The sequence below is a fragment of the Podarcis pityusensis genome (genome assembly GCF_964106645.2).
Source record: "Podarcis pityusensis genome assembly, chromosome: 4".
Taxonomy (NCBI): domain Eukaryota; kingdom Metazoa; phylum Chordata; class Lepidosauria; order Squamata; family Lacertidae; genus Podarcis; species Podarcis pityusensis.
The window spans coordinates 61386467-61408362 of record NC_138027.1 but is presented as its reverse complement, the minus strand read 5'-3'; the positions used below and the strand labels follow the sequence as shown (position 1 = coordinate 61408362).

General features: G+C 40.2%; 1 protein-coding gene across 10 annotated transcripts in view; it reads right to left on the bottom strand.

Annotated features, from left to right (window-relative positions):
• DMD (dystrophin) overlaps positions 1-21896 on the bottom strand; it is a 1019805-nt gene that overhangs the window by 486023 nt on the left and 511886 nt on the right. For all 10 annotated transcript variants that reach the window (XM_081003446.1, XM_081003453.1, XM_081003448.1 and 7 more), the window contains 2 exons: positions 15793-15987; positions 11410-11582 (listed from right to left, as the gene is read on the bottom strand). In XM_081003446.1, coding sequence (XP_080859572.1) covers positions 11410-11582; positions 15793-15987 — 368 coding nt within the window. The remainder of the gene's footprint in view (positions 1-11409; positions 11583-15792; positions 15988-21896) is intronic.

The window sequence follows — 21896 nt, the reverse complement described above, 5'->3', positions numbered from 1 at the left end:
TATGAATATAAGGTATAGAAAAATTGATCTATTTTTCTTTTTTTTCTTGTTAAGTATTTTTTATTTTTTATTCTGTATTTTGTATTTTTCCTGTATTTTTACTTCTGTTTTTTGTTTTTACTTTTCTTGTTTTTGTGTAATTCTTTTCCCCCCCTGAAAATCTAATAAATATCATTTTAAAAAAAAATAAGATGCATACTGTGTTTGACTCTTGCTTACTTGGAGAAACATTATTCAAAAGTTATCTATTTTGTCCTTATCTAAAAAGTTAAATCCCTTTAAAAAAAAAAAATTAAATTGGTATATTTTGTTCAGTTGTTTAGAAACTTTACAACAACGCTGGGGAAACTGGCCCTTCAAGAATGGTGGAAATACAACTCCCAGCATCCATTATCATTGGCCATGCTGGTCATGAGGGCTAGACACCAGCAACATCCAAAAGACTACCCAGGAAAAAACACAATCTTATACCGATGGAGCCTGTTCTAATTGTAATGTGGGTGGGTGGGTGCATTAAGCTGCAATTAGGGTTGCCATACATCCAGGATTTCCCGGCCATGCCCTCTTTGGAGGGCCAGCACCCCCATCCACACAGATTTTTGCATTTTGGATTAAATGTCCACAAGTAAGCCCTACCTTTATGCATCACCAAGGAATAAGCCCTGTTGAACTCAATGGAACTTGCTTCTTAATAGACATGTATGGGATTGCAGTGTTAGTCATTGAATCAGAACAGCAGTAGGGGTTCTTTTCCTCCAGCCTGTGGGTCTCATTCTCTTATGAGCAACCTTCTGAGGGGGTTTGTGGCATGCCAGTGATGGATGGGGTGAGAGGCAAAGGTGGACAGAGCAATGAATATGAAATTTACCTTTGTACATTAGTCTGGTTCCCCTCACTCCCCACCACCCCCACCACCCTCTCTCTCCCTCTCCCTCTCTCTCCCTCTCTCTCTATCTGCACATACAACCTCTGTTTTCTATCCATACATGGAAAAAAACATTATCAGACTTCAAGAACAGAAACCAGACAAAAACACCTAAGAAGGGTATAAATCAGGACCAGTATGGCCTGGAGAGAGTAGGTGTGGCTAAGGGGGGGGGCTGGCCTTGGAAGAGATCCAAGGAGCAGATATAGAGTAATGAAGGGTCATATTTGACCCCTGGGCTTGAGGTTATCCATCACAGTGGTGGTTCAGCTAGACATTGCAGAATGAGTTGGTAGTTATTGTCAACAATGGGGCTGTAAATTGTTTAGACAATACAACTGTAAATAATACTGCTTCCCCTGTGGATAAACTTTACTTTACAAAAAGATGCAGTGATTTTGTAACCTTATGTTCATTTCACAATCTGCATTAATCTTTCTCAGCTCTGCCTGATGCGACTGTAAGAGACTCATAAATGTCACACCACGTTTTTAACTCTCATAGCTTCATATTTATGTCTCAAACAAAGCCAGTTATTTCTTTATCACCTAAAGAAAATATTTTATATTATTTAAGACTGTGAATTTATAAGTGGGATTAAAAAAAAAATTGCAGGGAATCTTTGTGGCTGATTAGCTGCTCTCCCTGTGCAAAGGTCAGAGGGGGCAGGGTTTCTGTTGAGGCAGGTGATTAGCTGTGGGAGGAGCTTATCAGAGCTTGCAGGGCAGCGGCGCTAGGCGCGCACAGTTTGATCCATCTTTTAGATTTAGGGGAGCTAGTCTCAAACGTTTGTTGGGGGAGACCTAGGTTTTTTTGGGGGGGGAGTTATTTGTCCTGTCTTCACGCTTTTTATAATGGAGGACCGCTGTAGCCACCCCCAACGACACGTTCTCAAGATGGAGGGGGAGGGAACAGCTGCAGTCGCCTGCGGTTCCTGCGCAATGTTTGCCATCTTGCCAAAGGTTGCAGGCAGCTTTACCTGCAGCAATTGCATGTTGATTGCCCTCTTAGAAGACAAAGTCCAGCAACTGGAGGAACGTGTAGCTACGCTCCAAAGAATTAGAGAGCTGGAGCTCTTCTTGGAAGCAACAGAGCACACCGTCTCCACCAAGGAGGAGACAGGGGACTCCCCTGAGAAGGAGGCTAGTTCACCAACACAGGAGCCAGATATATGGAGAAACGTGACTCAAAGAAGTAGGAGGCCCAGGGTTCGCTCTGATTGTTTAGAAATACACAGTCGCTTTGAGGTCCTCTCCCCTAGCATGGAAGACGAAGAGCAGACTCCATTTGAGGATCTCTACCTCATTAAAGTCGATCAGGTATATGAAGACGAGCAGCAAAGTCAGTCCTCAGGGAATGTGCAGGCGACCTTGGAACGGACAGCTCATGGAAGAACCCCGACCAAACCTAGGAGGAGGCGTGTAGTGGTGATAGGGGATTCCCTACTGAGGGGAACAGAAGCAGTGATCTGTGGGCCTGACAAGATGTCTCGGGAAGTGTGCTGTCTCCCCGGGGCTAAGATCCAAGATGTAACTGAACGACTGCAAGGAATCATAAAACCCACTGACAAATACCCCTTCCTCTTGGTTCATGTGGGAACCAATGACACTGCAAGCAATAGCCTCCAGAAGATCAAAAGAGACTACAAAGCTCTGGGCAGGAAATTGAAGCAATTAAATGCACAAATTCTCATCTCATCTGTCCTCCCAGTTGAACGACGTGGCCCAGGGAGAGAGGGGAAAATAGTGGAAGTGAACAGCTGGCTTCGCAAATGGTGTAAACAGGAACGGTTTGGATTCTTAGATCACGGACTGCAGTTTCTTGAAGATGGACTTCTGGCAAGCGATGGGCTGCACCTCACAACGGTTGGGAGGAATGTTTTTGCCAAAAATCTCAGAAACCTCATCAGGAGGGCTTTAAACTGACTAATGTGGGGGAGGGAGACAGTGCTCCTGAAGGTAGGAGTCTATCAACTGATGAAGATGATCATCCAAATATCATAGACCAAATTGAGCAAACAGCACGCAGACCTAGTGGTGGGAGGAAAAAATCCTTAAATAAGAGACACGGGGGAATGATTAATGGACTTCAATGTCTGTACACTAATGCGCAAAGCATGGGAAATAAACAAGATGAGCTTGAGCTCTTGGTACAGCAAAATAAATATGACATAATAGGCATCACTGAAACCTGGTGGGATAAGTCCCACGATTGGAATGTAATAATGGAGGGATACAATCTATTTCAGAGAAACAGACCAGACAAGAAAGGAGGAGGAGTGGCGTTATATGTCAGGGATGTGTATACCTGTGAAGAGATTCAAGATTTAGAACCTCAAAGCTAAAGTGAGAGCATTTGGGTCAAAATTAAGGGAGAGAAGAATAACAGCGACCTCATTGTGGGAGTTTACTATAGATCCCCAAGCCAAACGGAGGATATAGGTGATGCCTTCCTGGAACAGATGGCCAAGCATGCAAAAGGAAGGGAGATAGTAGTAATGGGGGACTTCAATTACCCGGATATTTGTTGGATGTCAAACTCAGCCAAGAGCATAAGGTCAAACAGATTCCTCACTGGCCTTGCAGACAACTTCATTGTCCAGAAAGTGGGAGAAGCAACAAGAGGAACAGCCATTTTAGATCTGGTCCTAACCAATGTTGATGACCTGGTTAGTGGGGTAGAAGTGGAAGGATCATTAGGTGCGAGTGATCATGCTCTTCTGAAGTTTACTATACAGCGGAAAGGAGCAGCCAAGCATACTAGGACTCAATTTCTTGACTTTAAGAAAGCCGACTTCATAAAACTTAGGGAAGTGCTGGGTGAGATCCCATGGACAGAAATACTAAAAGGAAAGGGAGTTCATGATGGCTGGGAGTTTGTTAAGAGGGAGATAGTAAAAGCACAACTTCAGGCAATACCAATGAGACGGAAACATGGAAGGTGCCTAAAGAAGCCAGGGTGGCTATCTAAAGAACTTTTAACTGAGTTAAGATTAAAAAAGGATGTGTACAAAAAATGGAAAAGGGGGGGAACCACCAAAGAGGAATTCAAACAAATAGCCAGCACGTGTAGACACAAAGTCAGAAAAGCTAAAGCACAGAATGAACTCAGGCTTGCTAGAGAGGTTAAAAGCAACAAAAAAGGCTTTTATGGGTATGTTCGTAGCAAAAGGAAGAACAAAGAAACAGTGGGGTCACTCAGAGGAGAAGATGGTGAAATGCAAACAGCGGACACAGAAAGGGCTGAACTCCTCAATGCCTTCTTTGCCTCAGTCTTCTCCGATAAAGAAAACAATGCCCGACCTGACGAATTTGGAGCAAATGATTCAGCAGAGGAAACACAGCCCAGAATAACTAAGGAGATAGTACAAGAATACTTGGCTAGTTTAGATGTATTCAAGTCTCCAGGGCCAGATGAACTGCATCCAAGAGTATTAAAAGAACTGGCAGATGTGATCTCAGAACCACTGGCAGTCATCTTTGAGAATTCCTGGAGAACAGGCGAAGTCCCGGCAGACTGGAGGAGGGCAAATGTTGTCCCTATTTTCAAAAAGGGGAAAAGAGAGGACCCAAATAATTACCGCCCAGTCAGTCTGACATCAATACCAGGGAAGATTCTGGAGCAGATCATTAAGCAAACAGTCTGTGAGCACCTTGAAAGGAATGCTGTGATCACCAATAGTCAGCATGGATTTCTGAAAAATAAGTCATGTCAGACTAACCTGATCTCCGTTTTTGACAGAATTACAAGCCTGGTAGATGAAGGGAACGCAGTGGATGTAGCCTACCTTGATTTCAGCAAGGCATTTGACAAGGTGCCCCATGATATTCTTGTAAAGAAGCTGGTAAAATGCGGTCTTGACTATGCTACCACTCAGTGGATTTGTAACTGGCTGACTGACCGAACCCAAAGGGTGCTCATCAATGGTTCCTCTTCATCCTGGAGAAGAGTGACTAGTGGGGTGCCACAGGGTTCTGTCTTGGGCCCGGCCTTATTCAACATCTTTCTCAACGACTTGGATGATGGACTCAAGGGCATCCTGATCAAATTTGCAGATGACACCAAACTGGGAGGGGTGGCTAACACCCCAGAGGACAGGATCACACTTCAAAACGACCTTGACAGATTAGAGAACTGGGCCAAAACAAACAAGATCAATTTTAACAGGGAGAAATGTAAAGTATTGCACTTGGGCAAAAAAAATGAGAGGCACAAATACAAGATGGGGGACACCTGGCTTGAGAGCAGTACATGTGAAAAGGATCTAGGAGTCTTGGTTGACCACAAACTGGACATGAGCCAACAGTGTGACGCGGCAGCTAAAAAAGCCAATGCAATTCTGGGCTGCATCAATAGGAGTATAGCAACTAGATCAAGGGACGTAATAGTGCCACTGTATTCTGCTCTGGTCAGACCTCACCTGGAGTACTATGTCCAATTCTGGGCACCACAGTTCAAGAAGGACACTGACAAACAAACGTGTACAGAGGAGGGCAACCAAAATGGTCAAAGGCCTGGAAACGGTGCCTTATGAGGAACGGCTAAGGGAGCTGGGCATGTTTAGCCTGGAGAAGAGGAGGTTAAGGGGTGATATGATAGCCATGTTCAAATATATAAAAGGATGTCACATAGAGGAGGGAGAAAGGTTGTTTTCTGCTGCTCCAGAGGAGCGGACACGGAGCAATGGATCCAAACTACAAGAAAGAAGATTCCACCTAAACATTAGGAAGAACTTCCTGACAGTAAGAGCTGTTCGACAGTGGAATTTGCTGCCAAGGAGTGTGGTGGAGTCTCCTTCTTTGGAGGTCTTTAAGCAGAGGCTTGACAACCATATGTCAGGAGTGCTCTGATGGTGTTTCCTGCTTGGCAGGGGGTTGGACTCGATGGCCCTTGTGGTCTCTTCCAACTCTATGATTCTATGATTCTAACCTATAAACATATTTTCTGATCTAATATTCTTAGTCCCCAAAACAAAAAACTCAGTTACAACAAAGAAGTTCAGTACTTATAATATGACACTCCTATTCCTTCATCTTAAACAATTATATGCCTAGCATGGCATATAACTGCTACTATTTAATATTCATAAAGCACTGAAAATAAGGAAAGCTGGGTGTGTGGCAGTCCAACAAATTATATCCTGCACCAAGTCTTTTAGAAAGAAAGGGGGAAAGTCTGTCACAGATGAATTAGTGGAAGCAAGCACTAACATTGCAATTAGAAAAAAATTCTCAGATTTGTATCTGCATAAATGATTTGGACAAGATTGCTATCTGACTGCATATCAATGAATCTTTTCCTGTTTACTATCCGATTTTTCTGCTTCCATGCTTTCTCCATTTTTGGCATGGTTAAGAAGGGCCTGGAAATCAGCCACATGGCTTAGCCTCAATCCAGTTAAGATTACTATGATGTCTGTTGGCAAGGAGAAGCCTTTTGGGGAATTGGCATAGGTTACGGCTGGTGCATCAGTTAAGAGCACCAGCCCACCACCTCACAAAGAATCTCATGATGCTGTTTCGTATAGTAGTTGTTCCTGGACCACAAGCACTTAGAAATAGCAAAGAAAGCTTATTCACATCAAGCCAAATGATTCCATATCTTTCTCTGACATTATGATTAATAAAATAATAATGTAATGAGGGAGTGCCTTCAGCAACTCACAAGAAGAAGATTTTAAGTCATTGAAGTAACTTGTGTAAAAGCAGTGGCCAACAGAACAGATACAAGACGGTGACACCTGGAAGGGGAGAGCTAATTCATGTTTTACAAGGAAACAGATAATCAAAGTAGGTTTGAGATCAGGGTGCAACTCTAAGGAATGAAGGACAATGAATATGAGGCAACCCCTTTGATGATTAGTGTTGGGATTGGTGATTTTGAACACAAGGATAGAGTCTGTAGAATGCACAGGTGGGTCTCTCCTGCCCTGCATTCCCCTCCAGGTGTAGAACAAATACATGGAAGTAGAACTTAACCCAATGGTCCCATCTTCAAGTTACTGGTCCCACTTCCTATGTAATACCTTCTTTCTTCCATGTCCCTCTTGGAAAAATATTTAACTCCTAAGGCAGCAGGAGCCCATGCATTTTCAAAGGCACCAACACATGGGTTGCTGCTGTAATAGTGATCCATATGCACCCAGGGAGGGGGAAAGAGAAGCCTACTTCCTGCAGTAGCTGCATCTACAATAGCCAGGTTTGGAGAGGCACTGGAAATGAGTGAGTTATTATGAGGCAGAATACAGCTGGAAGTTCTTTTCCATCTCAGATTACAATCCGAAGCAGATAAGTATTAGCAATATAGGCTTCTAATTCTTGCATCAGATTGGAATATTGTACTAAAGGCTGTATTCCAAACAAGGGAATAATGAATTTTTTTGACAATTCTAATTGTTAATCACATTTTGCTGCTATTTGACCACAAAATATAAGCTAAGTATTTACCTTTGGTGAATTATGATGCCCACTCTTATGCCAGTCTTGCTGTGCACTGAAAATGTAATAATCTGTAGCATCAAACCAACAGTATTCTTTAGATTGCATTTGTTTTATTTAACAAAATGATGGTTTGTCAAATAGCCTGTTTATTTTGGTAGAATCGGATGGTGGCAATTGCCAGAAACAAACTAATTGGCCTACATGTTGAAAACATTGTTTACTCGCATAATTTATGAAATAATAGTCAGACCAGTACAGAGAAACAGCAATGCCTTTTTTGACAGGAAAAGCAGAAGCAAATAAAAGGGTCTCACTCACTCATTGATATTTTGATGTTATTGTATTTGCTCACTAGAATGGAATCACCTATATGCTTATTTCCTTACTCCTTTGAAAAACATTTTAACACAAGATATTGTACTGAAATGCAAAAATATATATGTACACTAAAGTGACTAACACAAAAATTGAATCTGAAAGCGCAAGGGAGGAGAGCGCCACCGTTTCTAAAACCAATCCTGAAGTTTAAGCATCAAAAATGCATGTTGGCAAGGTTCTTGATCCATGTCTCAAGGGCAGAATTGTAATGATACTTCCACTTCTTATAACTAGAAGCGAAGTGCTAGAGGCCATATTGTCTGCCTTAATCTCCGTTTTCCCAAGCATTTCTGTGCAGCTCAGATGATTCTGAGAAAAACACAGATGGCTTCAGGGACACGGCCACGTTCCAGAACAGCCCAGTAAAATAGTGACAGCAAAAGTGACACTATGGCGAGAAAAAGATTAAACCAGAAAACAAAATGAAAGTTCATGCAATTTAACATTTTATGCTTCAGTGTCTTCTGGTACTTACTTTGTTAACAGTCAGCTAAGAAATAAACTGCATTATTGCTTTGCATCTTGGTAAGACCCTCTCATGTGCTGATGGCAAGAGCCCATACATACATTAATATTCTTGTGCTCCAGTATGAAGAACCTTTACTTGGAACATCACCACGTAATTTAATGCATTTTCAATTTTAAAAAATGAGCACAGAATCTCTGCCTCATACCCAGGGGTGGCATGTCTTGTTTCACCACCTGAGTGCTGCCCTGCCACTGCTGCCGCGGCCTGCACCATCTACTCTGCCACCGCCACCTCCTGCCCTGTGCAATCTGCTACATCCGCTGCTATCAGAGAAGAACCACTGCCATCAACACCAACTTGGGGTGAGATCAAAATAGTGCAAGATCTTATGCAATTTGAGGTGAGATCTTACCCCAAATTGGCACTGATGCTGGTTCCACTTCTCCACTATTGACAGAGGTGGCGAGCTAGACTGGGAACCCAAAGAGGTGCCACCTTGAGGACTTCTGCATCCTGACACAGATGCCTCTCTGTGCCTAGTGGCAGGACTGGCTCTGCTCATACCAGAGGCGGAGCTAGCTGCTCCGGCACCCAGAGCAGCGCACATGCTGTGCACTCGGGGGCAGGGCAAGCATCCCAGGGGACGGGACGGCAATGTCACCCCCCCTCAGGGATGACACCCAGGGCGAACTGCACCCACCACACACCCTTCCTCCATGAGTGGCTCATACCTCATACCATCTCTGGTTCCCACCCTACACTCAACTCTTATCTGTGGCTGCTAGAAGCTGTCAGCATGTGACAGCGGCAACACATCCATATGATATGCTAGATCACCATATGATATGCTAGAGTAACTACTAGATCAACAAAATCAGTCCTGGAGGTATTTTGGGGAGGGTATTTTTGGGAAGGGGTAAATCAGGGTTTACAATTTTTGTGTTATTTGGGCAAGAGTGTTTAAATAATATATATTCAATAAATAAGGCTGAGCCAAAGCCCTGCTTCCTAGATTTGCTGCCCCCCCCTTGCAGACTGCCAGAGGAATCTAGCAAGAGGGATGATGATGATGATGATGGTGATGATAATAATATAAATCACAGAATTCCTTTTTGTTTAGCAGAGAGCAAAAATGTGTCTGAGGCTAAGCTTTGAGAAAACATTGTTATTCTCTTGGTGAGCACCTCACCATGTGAGGCAAATATAACTCATTTTCACTGCCACAGATGGCACAGAGACAAACAGAAGAATCCTGCATAATGCAGACAATGCCAAGTTGTCTAATTTAAAAAGGGGGAAACACACACAAAGAGAGAACCTGGAAACCTTCCCAGATCATACATCTGTCTCTAAGTTGCGCTTTAGAAGAGGAGGCCAAACAGCAATGACATATAGGGGATTAATGGCATATTTTTCCCAGTTCCAAATTATCTTCTCAGCTCAGTCCTGTAGTCATTTCATGCATTCCTATGCATGTCTAGTCAGAAGAAAACTCAATGAGACTTACTTTCAGGCAAGTTTTTATAGGATTACAGCCTAAACGACCTAAAGAAAGCCAATACAAGGTTAGCTGTTTAATGTATCACACTGGGAGAAAGCAGGGGGAGAGAAATATCAAAGAATGAACCAAAACAAGAGCTAGATACAGATTGCATTTTAATAAAATACACTTCTATGCACATCTACAGTGTGGAATATAATTTGCAGTTCATTTTAACACATCTGATATAAAGTTGTTCTTAGATGTGTTAAATATTTGTTGTTCAATGGTGAAACAATATACTCTTATTATTATATTCTACACTGATTACTACCCTTGCTCGCCAAAAGCACATCAAAGTTTCATACAACAAAATGCAAACACTAAACACTTCTGAAAAACCACTCCTATATTGAAACAATATAGCCCCTGCTGCTGCTATAGAATTTTGCCTTTGAATAATGGCAATTAAATTTAAGAGTGTGTCCCTTTTTATTGTGTTTACTATCAGTATAACAATAATTAGAAGACAAAATTTAAATCCACCAATCACATTTTAATTAATAGTATTCACATTTTAGGGCTACTTTAGATTCTCATCAATAAATTATCTTGTCTGCCATAGAAAATACTGTGCCACATGACATAAGTACCATGATATCATGGACCACATTTAGTACAAAGAAGCCAACATTAATAGCTCCATTCACACATCATATATACAGACAGAGGAGTTACTAGGCCAGGGCAGCAGTTCTTAACTGACCTCATGTCAGCAGTGTTGCTGTAGCTTACCAGGAGGGAGAAGGGAAGGGGCAAGGTGGTGGCAAGGTCCGCATGGTGCAAGCACACCAGCAGGATATTTGTATTCAGACGTCTGTACTTCTCATGTTGCAACATGCCTTTACAGCAGCCAGGTACTCCAGTCTTACTTGGACTTAGACTGGGAAGAGACTTCTATAATCCACTAAACTAGGCAGGGCTTCATGAAGAAACCTTGAGATTTGGTGCACTTCCCAGTCTTATACTTAGAAAGCAATGGTGGCTTAAAGGCAACAATGGCCAAACTGCACTGGCCTCTGCTTTCTTCTGCCTCAATGTTTTACCTTGCAGTTGGCCCTGGGTTATCACTGGACTTCCTCAATACCGTTCTCAAGTTCCTCATGATACATTGCCAAACTATTTGCAGTCCTGATTAATCTCAATAAAGATACAGCCTTCTTTTCACCCAACTCCTTCCACCAAAATTCACTATGATTGCAACAATCTGTGCATATTTTATAGAGTACTTCCAAAAGCACCATTTATACTTAAATAATTACAGGTACACAGTGGCTTCTATCACAAAAGAAACTGCTATGTCTTAAGAGTGACAGCTAGACCTGAACTACTTTTCCAAACCCACTCCTCCTTTTTTTCTTATTATTCTATCATCCCAAAAAGTAAGAAAAACAATAGCCTCTTTATTGAGGAAGATATCTATATTAGCTTAGTTGCAATAATACAGTGAGGTGCATTAATCTAGTTTTAGTCAAATGATTGTATGAATACATTATCCATAGAGAAATACCAAGACCATCCACATATTAAGACAGATTCAATCCGAAATCAGCAAAATATTTTCCACAGAGAATATTCAAAGGTGCCACTGCACAATGTAAGCCAAATACTAATGAGGCTTGTTAAGATAATGAACTACTGTAAATAAGTTACTTACGTTTGTCGGTCCTGATACATCTTGTTAACTTTTTCCCACTGGTAAGTAAGCTGCGTCAGCTTTTCCTGTATCCTTCCAGCTTCTCCAGGTGTGGCACTTTTTAAAACTGCAGTCTTCTTATTGCGAATAACTTCAATCTGTCCTGAGTATCTCCCTAGGCTGTCTTTAATTTTCTGCAATGCCATGTTAAGCAGCACAAAAGATGAAAAGAGAATATCAGACACAATTGAAAAGAAGCAGCAAGTGTTTGTCTAAAATATGTAGCAGACGTATAATACATCTAGCTCTTGATTGAATAATGAATATAGGCCTGAGATTGTATGAGAGGTGAAGCTGTCAGTAGAAATCAAAGAAGATACTAGGGATGTAGTGTGAGGGAGTTATAGCCCTGGAGTGTGTATGTGAGGGAATTAATGGACTTGGGGAGTAAAAGAAAAGCGAGGGGAGTTTTGGTGGAGAGGTTTAGTGGAAAGGTCTAATATAAGAGGCAAAGGAGAAATGGCTTGTTTAACGTTCTGTGTGTGAGTGTGTGTCAGAGAGAGAGAGAATGCATGTGTGAGTAAAGGCACCCCTTATGCACCCCGTACTCGTGTCCAACCATATTTACTCAGGTCACCGCAAAATAAATAGATGGATTGGCCTTTTCTTGCTCCGGGCTACTGCTGGAGCAAGGGAAGGCAGCCTTCGATTGACCAATGAGGCAGGAGGCACCTTCTCCCTGCCGCTATCTGTGCCCCCATCCTCGTACCAGTTCTGCTGGGTGCCCTTCTCAGCTCCCACCCTCAGTGGCCAGCCACTGGCACTGGCTCTCCTCAGGCAGGCATGTATTTGCAGAGTAGAAATATGTTTAAGCTGCTTTAGATGCCATCAGTGTGTTTGTAAACTGGCTAGGAAAAGTGCACTGATTTCATTTTAAGAATGAAGAAAGAAAGGCTTAGAGAAGCCCATTAGCAGATGAAGTGGCAATAGCGCTTGGGAACGGTATCAGTTTCATTGCTCTTGAAAGTGAAATCAAATCAAAGGAATTTTGATGGCCATTTATTTTTGTTTCCTAAAATTTGCCTCTCTCTGACAGTTAAGAACAACATTCTCTAGTAATTTGACTTTTCAGAAATTTGTGTGCCAAGCATCCAAATCAGGTTGGAAAGTGTATTCATTCACATTGGTTCTATGGATTGTGGTTAATTGGGTTTTGCTCAGCTACAGGGAAGGGCTATTTTAAACTTTACCATTTACACTTCATTTCTAAAATTGAGTTCCTCAGTTCTTTCCTAGGCTTATTTGATAGAATCCAGATGTGCATTTCTTTTACAAAAATGCAAATATATTTTTAGAAAACAAAATATCTACAGGATGAGGCATTGTTCTGGAATGAATACCAAATCTGTAATCATATTTCAGTTTTTATATTGATATCATAAATGAGAGAAGCACAGCTTGTACCATTCATGAATGAGAGAAAAAGATCCACTACTTAATCGCAGTCTTAAATATGTACTAGAACTATGAATCATAATATTTGCTACAACTTTCATAAATCCAGCACATTTAAAGAGGATTATGTATGCATTCTTGCTGGGAGAATGAAAGGTTTAGAGTGATTAATGAATATCTAGCATAAACAGAAATGGTGAGGATTCCTAAGGAGAACTGGTGGATTTACATATATAATCTTTGGGGATAAGGACAAAAATCACAGCCAAGGCAGAGACAAAGGGTTATAATTATCTGGAATTGACATTTTAGTGGAGATTTCTATTCACCTACAAATGCTATGTGCTGTCAGAAATAATCCTTATGGAAAACAACTTTTATTAACGTATTCCTGGCCTGATTTATCAATGATTGAGTAAACCACCAGCCTAGAAATGTTCTACTAGAATTGAGTAGCCTAGGTTCACTATTCACTGATGAAACTTACTGAATGATCACTTAGGCCAGTCACTGTCAGAGGAACGTACCTTTTGCATGCAACTCACTATTTTTCAGTCTAACATATGTCACAGTGTTGTTATGAGGATATAATGCACAGGAAAACAATGAGCAAATCATAGGAAGAGCACAGTGTTAACACTACACTACTGGGGAACATGAAGACTGATGGCTGGTTCTTTCAGGAAGAAGATTCTGGATCTCTCTCTCTCTCTCTCTCTCTCTCTCTCTCACACACACACACACAGAGTGGCAGACCAAGGGGTCTCAAATTTCATCAGCAGCCTATGCAATGCCCAAATTCAGCACCCCTGTCTCTCGCCTTCCATTCTTCATCACAGTTGTCCAGTGTGACCAAACCAGTCACACGCCCCTAAATCTGCCTCTGATATATACCATAGCAATATACTGTGTCTATTTATAAGGATGGAAAGGTTACTCCCATTATTTTTGCCCGCTTGGTTTATGTTCTCACTTAACAAGCAGAACAATCCAAAAACCCCTTACACAGTGCAGGAGAGATTAGTTGGAGATGTCCCTTTGCCCAGTTCTTAGACTCAGTTAGCCTCTTGCCAGCCACCAAATGTGTGGGAAGGCAGGTAGCTCACTGGCAGTATACATTCCAGAGGAAAGTCCCAAATCATGGCATTCTGAGAGCAGAGAGAGGGTGGGACTCCAGAATTTTCGGAATCTCCAGTTGGCTACATGATGACATTGGGCCTGATCAGTCTGCCTCTGTCACCTTCCACTACTGTGAACAACAGGACTGCAGATTCAGTGGTTGATCAGCAAAATCCCATTTGCAGACAACCTAAAACTTAGTCCTCATAGGGCCATGTATTGGATTCTATGGAAACCAGGGTATCTAAGCTGATTCCATAACCTTGGCTGCAACTGATGGCTATTGATGAGACTATTTAACTCGGGACCAGTTTTAGTTTCCCATAAAAGGGTGTTAATTAAACATGCTATCAAAAAACAGTTAACAAACGACTTTAAAACATACTTCTACCTACTACTGTCTTGAAATTTGATTCATGTGAATCTACTAGGGATAAAAAATCAACCACAATTTAATTTTAAACCTTCTCCAACCAGCAGCTATACAATTTATGTGCCAGGTTTCTATTTTTATTCCAGGATAATGACAATGATGAATGATTTTACCAGGAAATAAATATTCATTCATTACGAAGCTCAGATCAAAACTATATCCCTTACGAAAGCATATGAATCTGCAAGATCTATTTGGCTACTGTGATAGATTTATTTCGGAGGAAGATGGAACTGTGCCCACAACTACCATCTCTTGACATTTTAATAGTTCAGTTAAATTAAACCTACAGCAATAGTTACTTGTAACCATGTTAATCAGTATCATTAAAGTTGGTGTCAGCTACAATAATATCAAATACATGTGGAATAACAAGTGATTAGTTATGGAAATAATTCATACTAAGATGCACAAATGTGTGACATTAAAGAGTACTAATGGGGATCCATTCATCTGCTACTAATCCTTTTGCTGGGCCATTGATTCTCTGACCAATACAGTTGACAACATGGAAAACACATAACAGTAAAGGACCAAATAACAGTAATTTATATAGTATCTAATTTTTGCATAATCTAACCACATCAGCAAGAGTAATTGTTTTTTTAGTGAAGAATAGCAACAACAATGTCATGATATACTTTAAAAAGTAATCTGGGCGTAAGATTCAAGAAAATATTGAATAATATATTAGGAGCAACATAAACATAAAATGGTTATGGACTGATTTAATTAATATCAAATAACTTTGTACTGTATTGTTTATCATTTATTTATGGATATATACACTACTGTTACATTGACATTTATATATTTTCTTTTTTATTACTAACAAAAAAAACCTTAAAAATTGCCTAAAGACGTTTTGTTGTCACTGCTTTGCGTAGTTGTTTCTGTACATTTGTCCTCTTTCTAGTATTTGCTTATGTTTCATTTTTTAACTCAGTGTGTATCTCATGCTGAACTAGTGAGGTTTGCTGTCCTCTTCCCGTGTGCCCCAAAATCTTTTACGGTGGTCTGCCAACCCTCCAAAGCTGATGTTAAGGGCATAGGAAAATGATGGGGACAGGAGAGTAAGTTCTGTTGCTCATATGGGAGTCCGTTGCACTAACAGAGCTGTTGTGTTAGATATGGCCTGTATTTCCTAACCCCATTTACCTGGGACTAAGCCCTTTTAATGGGGTTAACTCTCAGGTAAGTGGAGTTAGGACTGCAACCTAGTTTAGGAAATTGGTTTCTGGTGTTTTTTTTAATGCCAAGAGAGAAAATTAAAGAAAAAAAACTGACCAAAGGAGAAGCAACAGAGTCTTCTGGCAACTTTTGTGAACTATATCACTGTGCAATGGCACATTACCTTCAAATTATTATTCAAATTATTCAAATTGTTTGAGTCTTACCATGAGGCACTCTTCTTGTCTGACAAGATCCTCACAGTCCCTCCCCTGCAGACTGGGAGAATTAAGGAGGTCTTCCACATCAGACAAAGCTTGTAGAAGCCGAAGGATTTCTGCCAGGTATGCAGAAGGCACATAAGAGGTTTCCACAGTCATACCTTCAGTCATCACAACAGTTGTCTCCTCACGAACTGTTTGCTGGTATAGATATACAACAGAATTTTTCCTTTAGTTTCAAAAAATGGTCTCTGCACTTAAAAAATAGTAATATATAAACAGTGTATCATTTTGTAGCACCCCACCTCAAATTATACAACCATAATAAACATATCCTGCTAATTCATTTGATTGTGATATTTAATGCTCTATATAGTAGGGCATTTTTATCTTACTTCTCCAAAAATGTAAATCTGGCTAACTATGATGGCTAACTATGGGACATTAATGACTATGGTTCTGAGACCATGAAAGGTGAGAAGAGTAGGTGCGTATGGGGCTTCTGCAGACTTTTCCTATCAGCATAATCATATAAATCAATAAATAAAGAACATACAAGCTAGATGGGAAATCCTAACATGGAAAACTCTCCTGAAAGTGCTACGTAGATGTGCCAAGTTTTTCAGCACAATGATTAGCTCTAGTTCCAAAATCTGAGTTTATACGGTATTTCAAGATTTTCATCCGGAATTCAAAAATTAACTTGTGTTAACTATTAAGATTCTTTTGAATTTTTGCTAAATATTAACTACGGACTGAATTTTACACACTGACCACACATTAAAGACTGGTTCACACATCTCTCTTTACCCCATTGTTGATGTTTCAATAGTGTTTCTTAAGATTTTGATAACAATACAATGCCAGCTACAAACATCATGTCAAAATGCAAAAAGGGAAAGGTAAATAATAAGGTGGGGGACACACAAAAAACTACAACAGTTGGCAAGGGTAAGGTCAGCTAAGCCATGAGCTTGTGCCATTATTTCGTATAATCTTACACCGTTTCTGTTTGGTCCTTTAGGTGTGTACAGTAGATGACAATATAAACCAGGAAAGTAGGGGGTGATGGGTATAGTGCATAGTTCCAACCAGGTCTGTTGCCATTTGTTAGGCAACATAATCTGTTTTAGTAACTAGTGCCAGGGTGTAGAAATTGGATTGAGTCTCCTATCATGCATTAGATGGAAGTTTTCCTATGTACCTATTGTTATAATGCTGTAACAGTCCATTCCCCATGAACATCAGATGCATAGTTTCTAGTAGTGAATCCTAGCACTCTCATTTTACCATTTGAGAACTGGTTGATACTTGTGTCCCTACTGACTTTGGAAACGCTGGGCTAGCGGATGTGTAAGGATGCTCTACTCCACTCCCAATTTTCAGCTCATATACATGACTCACACACACACATCCCACCATCACAACACAGAGAACACCACTCCATTGTACACTCCTCTGAAGTCCTTCATTTCCTGAATGTAAATCAGAAACTTCAGAGTGATTTTAGGAGCATATACAATTTATTATTATTCAATAATCTGGGTCACTGGTAACACTGAAACTGGGTAGGGATGCTGGTTCTGCCAATGAAGTCAAATTTAGGCTGTGCAATGAATGCAGGAGTTAGAGACAGAAATTATTGTCTGAATTGTAAAGTAAGGTACTGGATTTAGCCAAGACCACATTTGAATTGAGTCAGGCAACAAAATGTCTTGAGCTGGTACTGTAAGGATGCAATGGGAAAATAATGCATGTTAAAAAGGGTGGTGTGTTGTTTAGTTGTTTAGTCGTGTCCAACTCTTCGTGACCCCATGGACCAGAGCACGCCAGGCACTTCTGTCTTCCACTGCCTCCCGCAGTTTGGTCAACCTCATGCTGGTAGCTTCGAGAACACTATCCAACCATCTCATCCTCTGTCGTCCCCTTCTTCTTGTGCTCTCCATCTTTCCCAACATCAGGGTCTTTTCCAGGGAGTCTTCTCTTCTCATGAGGTGGCCAAAGTATTGGAGCCTCAGCTTCACGATCTGTCCTTCTAGTGAGCACTCAGGGTTGATTTCCTTAAAAATGGATAGGTTTGATCTTCTTGCAGTCCATGGGACTCTCAAGAGTCTCCTCCAGCACCATAATTCAAAAGCATCAATTCTTCGGCGATCAGCCTTCTTTATGGTCCAGCTCTCACTTCCATACAAAAATGGTGGTGAACAAAGGGCAAAAATTGGCACCATTCCACTACCCAATAGATAAACCATTGTCTAAGAGAACAAGCTCGACTTTAAGTTGTTGAAATAAGTACAACAGCCTTAGGGCAACTATTCTACAAAATCCCAAGGTGGACCCCACATAACTCTTTCTAGGGAAGCAAGAAGATTCAGATAGCCAAATAAGCATATGCTTGTTCTAGAAGTTGCTTAAATCATGTCATCTTAAATTGGATGAATGTGCTATGCAAGGCAGATTCCCAGTATTTTAAGCTTTGCCTATCACAGTCTGCATCAAGATGCTAACATATTGGAATAGTATTTTCAGTATAAAAGCTATATAGGGGTGCATTGTGCAAGTTTAATTACATCTTTCTGATCAACTAAACTCTCTTCTGAATTTATTATAGAACTCAGTAAATGTGAAAGGTCCTAAATAGCAGACTTTGCAAAGTGCTGAGATAAATCTCAGGGATATTATGTACATATCAATATAGCCCAAAATTCATGGTTGGGCAATACCTTTATTAGGATCAACCAAAAATGTCAAGCTTGCCCTGATTTAAGGACATTTTGGTTAGTCCTAATAAAGGTATTGCCCAAGTATGGATGGTGGGGATTTTTCTTATGCACCAACACAACTACTTTTGCTTTTTACATCCAGATGGAAATATTTTCAGAATGTTGATAAATCTATTGGTACATCTGAAAGTACTATAACCGAGCCACTTCGAAAAGTGAAAATATCAGTTAATATTTATTGTTTAAAAATTGTACAAAGCATATTGTATTCTCTCATCATAATTTTGAATATGCATAATCTTTTTGACTGCCCTCATTTAACACTAATAGCAATCTGTTTTTTAACCACTGCTGTGTTGTACATTACTAACTGCAGGCTTACATCAACATATCTTATGAGACACAGTTCTGTCTATATCTCCTTGTTTTCCCTGTATCAAAAACTACATAGCGCCAGCTCAAAAATGGCATATAACTGAAGAAGAAGCACAAATTGCTTGGGTTACTTCCCCCTTTTAGACTGTATTATATAAAGTACGACTGAACAGTCTTACCTGTGAGATCTATGAGCACCAGGTAACCATCAGAGCCCACAGGTCTCATGAGAGGGGGTATCCACATGCCCAGCTACCTGAAGAGTGCTTCTCTTTTCCATACATGTGTAACAAAGGAGCTGGCTCTGAGAAAACGCAGGATGCTATAGCATAGTATTATTATGTATATGTGATTGTATCCAATGCTGTATGAGCAGCATTCCACTCAAACAGCAGAACTTTCCTCTCCTCTCCTCTTTTCAATCATCCTCCAATGTTCTGGAGCAGATTTTCAGGGTGTGCAGGAGACTGAAGGGGATAAGGGCAGGTGTTTCCATTGTACAAGTGAAATTCTGTTGTACAAGCAGAATGGCAGCAATTGATACAATCCTGTTAACTTTTGGGATGCCCCGAGCTGCAGAATTTTTATACTTGTTTCACAGATGCTGATATTCAGTTTGCCTTTTAAAGTTGATTTATTCTCTCAAAGTAATATTGAGAGGCCTATGGAAAGATTAAGGAAGGTCAAACTTCATTCTGAAAATGCAAAGATGGTTGTGGAGAAGTAAGAGTTTACTTTCATCTCAGTATTGTGAGAAGCAAAATCAGAGTTGGTCTCAAAGGTGTAAGAGAGCCAGACAACATCTGAGGAAGAGTTTCACAAATTTAGGAATATTTCCTTAAGACTCTAAAACATGTCAACTATACATCCAGAACTATAGTACCTGAAATTCTTAAAACAATAGGTGTTAATTCCAGGTAGTATGGAACAGCATGAAAAACTAAATAAATATTGGATTTCTTAACACCAAAAGAGAAATTCTTCTCCAGGGAATTTACAATATTTACTTAGGCTTGATATAAATGCCTTTTTCATGCACTGCTTGCTATGCCAGAGTGAACTATGAGATTGTCCCACTTGAATGAAGACAAATTCTCAGTCTCCAGAACAGCTAAGGTTTGCTCCATATTGGATGTATATAAATTTTGCATTAATTTTATGAAAAACATAAAGGTGATTTGAGGTATATATAGGTCTCTCTGGATCTGCCTTCAAAATTGATTTTTCCCCCCACTCAAATGAGGGCTTTGTAACTATATGAACATACCGGTAAATCTAGAAGTTGCCCTGTATATGATACATTAGTTGATTTCCAATTACATAGAAAAACATATTTTATTTAGAAAACCAGTTTTATCCTTGCATTCATTTTATTTCCTCAGTACTCACACTGTATTAGATTGTACAAGAGGAGGACTTTCCAGGCATTACATGTAAATTAGCAAGATATTGCTTTCAAACAGTAACACACAACATTATATAATTATGAAATAAATACATGACCTTATAAGCCAAACTATGGCTTACCATGACTGCGTGGGAATTCAACCTCCTGAAGAGGAAATTGCAACTGCTTTGCTCCTTTGTTCTTTTTCTGACTAGGCCACACCATGTTGCCCAAATTAGGACTTGTGTTTAAGCTGCCTCCACACTAACCACAGGCTGCAGCCAATATTTGCAAAGCAGTTTTGTCTGATACTTATAATGCAGTTTTTAGCATCAGAACATTGAAATGTATCTGCATCATCCTAGAAAGGTGCATGTCAAGGATTCGTAAAGACTACAGTGGTACCTCAGGTTACATACGCTTCAGGTTACAGAGTCCACTAACCCAGAAATAGTGCTTCAGGTTAAGAACTTTGCTTTAGGATGAGAACAGAAATCGTGCTCCGGCGGCGTGGCAGCAGCAGGAGGCCCCATTAGCTAAAGTGGTGCTTCAGGTTAAGAACAGTTTCAGGTTAAGAACGGACCTCCAGAACGAATTAAGTACTTAACCCGAGGTACCACTGTATTAGTGTTCCACAGTAAGAACTCTGCCCTTCCCCCATAGTCAACACACACTCTCTCATATATTACTTTTTTTAATCTGCCTTTTTGCAGCAACATGTTATTTTGCTTATCTCCATTTACTTTTAATGAAACGTAAGCATTTGTTTAAATATCAATTTTGCAGAGGAGATTTTTCAGAGTTTATTCCCCCCCATCTAAATCTTGTTTTTTAAAAAAAGTAAAAGAATATTTGGAGGTGGAGAAAGCACCGTATTTAATGGTATTTAAATACTGGTCTGTTCCACCCGATATATAGGGTAGGAAGATGTAAACGTCAAGCTTTCCATGAAATATTCTATGATAAAAGTCAATTTTCATTTTATTTTCTTGTGCTTCGTAGCACAATATTTGCAATTAGAGTAAACAAAAAAAACAACAACCCCCCAAACCCCCATGATATTCCCCCACTCCCTGACATGTCCCAACTGCTACCTAAGTTGATATATAAATTACAAGTTTACTCCAGGCAGCCTGCTTGTGACCTTCAGTAGCTGATTGAAATGCAGAATTCCTCTCCACGGGGTGTATTCCATGGCCATTTGGACTGCAGTTCTAGCCCACCACACAGCAGATCCTGATAGTCATGCCATATTTTAATATCCTATATGAGGTAGGTTTGATAGGTAAGTGTATATAGCTTTCTGTGAAGCAGATATTTGAACCACATTTAGGTCGTATGCAATAAAATTATTTTCACTCAGACTTACACTATTTCTCTTAGAAACAAGTAACAATTATTGCTAGCATTCGCAAATGCATATGCAGCTATTAAAGGTATTCTATCATTGTATTATTATTTTTTACTATAAGAAACAAATGAAAATACTCATTTATAATGCTTAGCTTTATTATTTTAATTTAGTATTAGTAGAAGCAGTAGCATAGCAAATATTCAGAGTAGTCATTCTTAACTTATAACACTGAAACTGCTTTAAACGGCTTCAGCTAATTATAAATCACTGT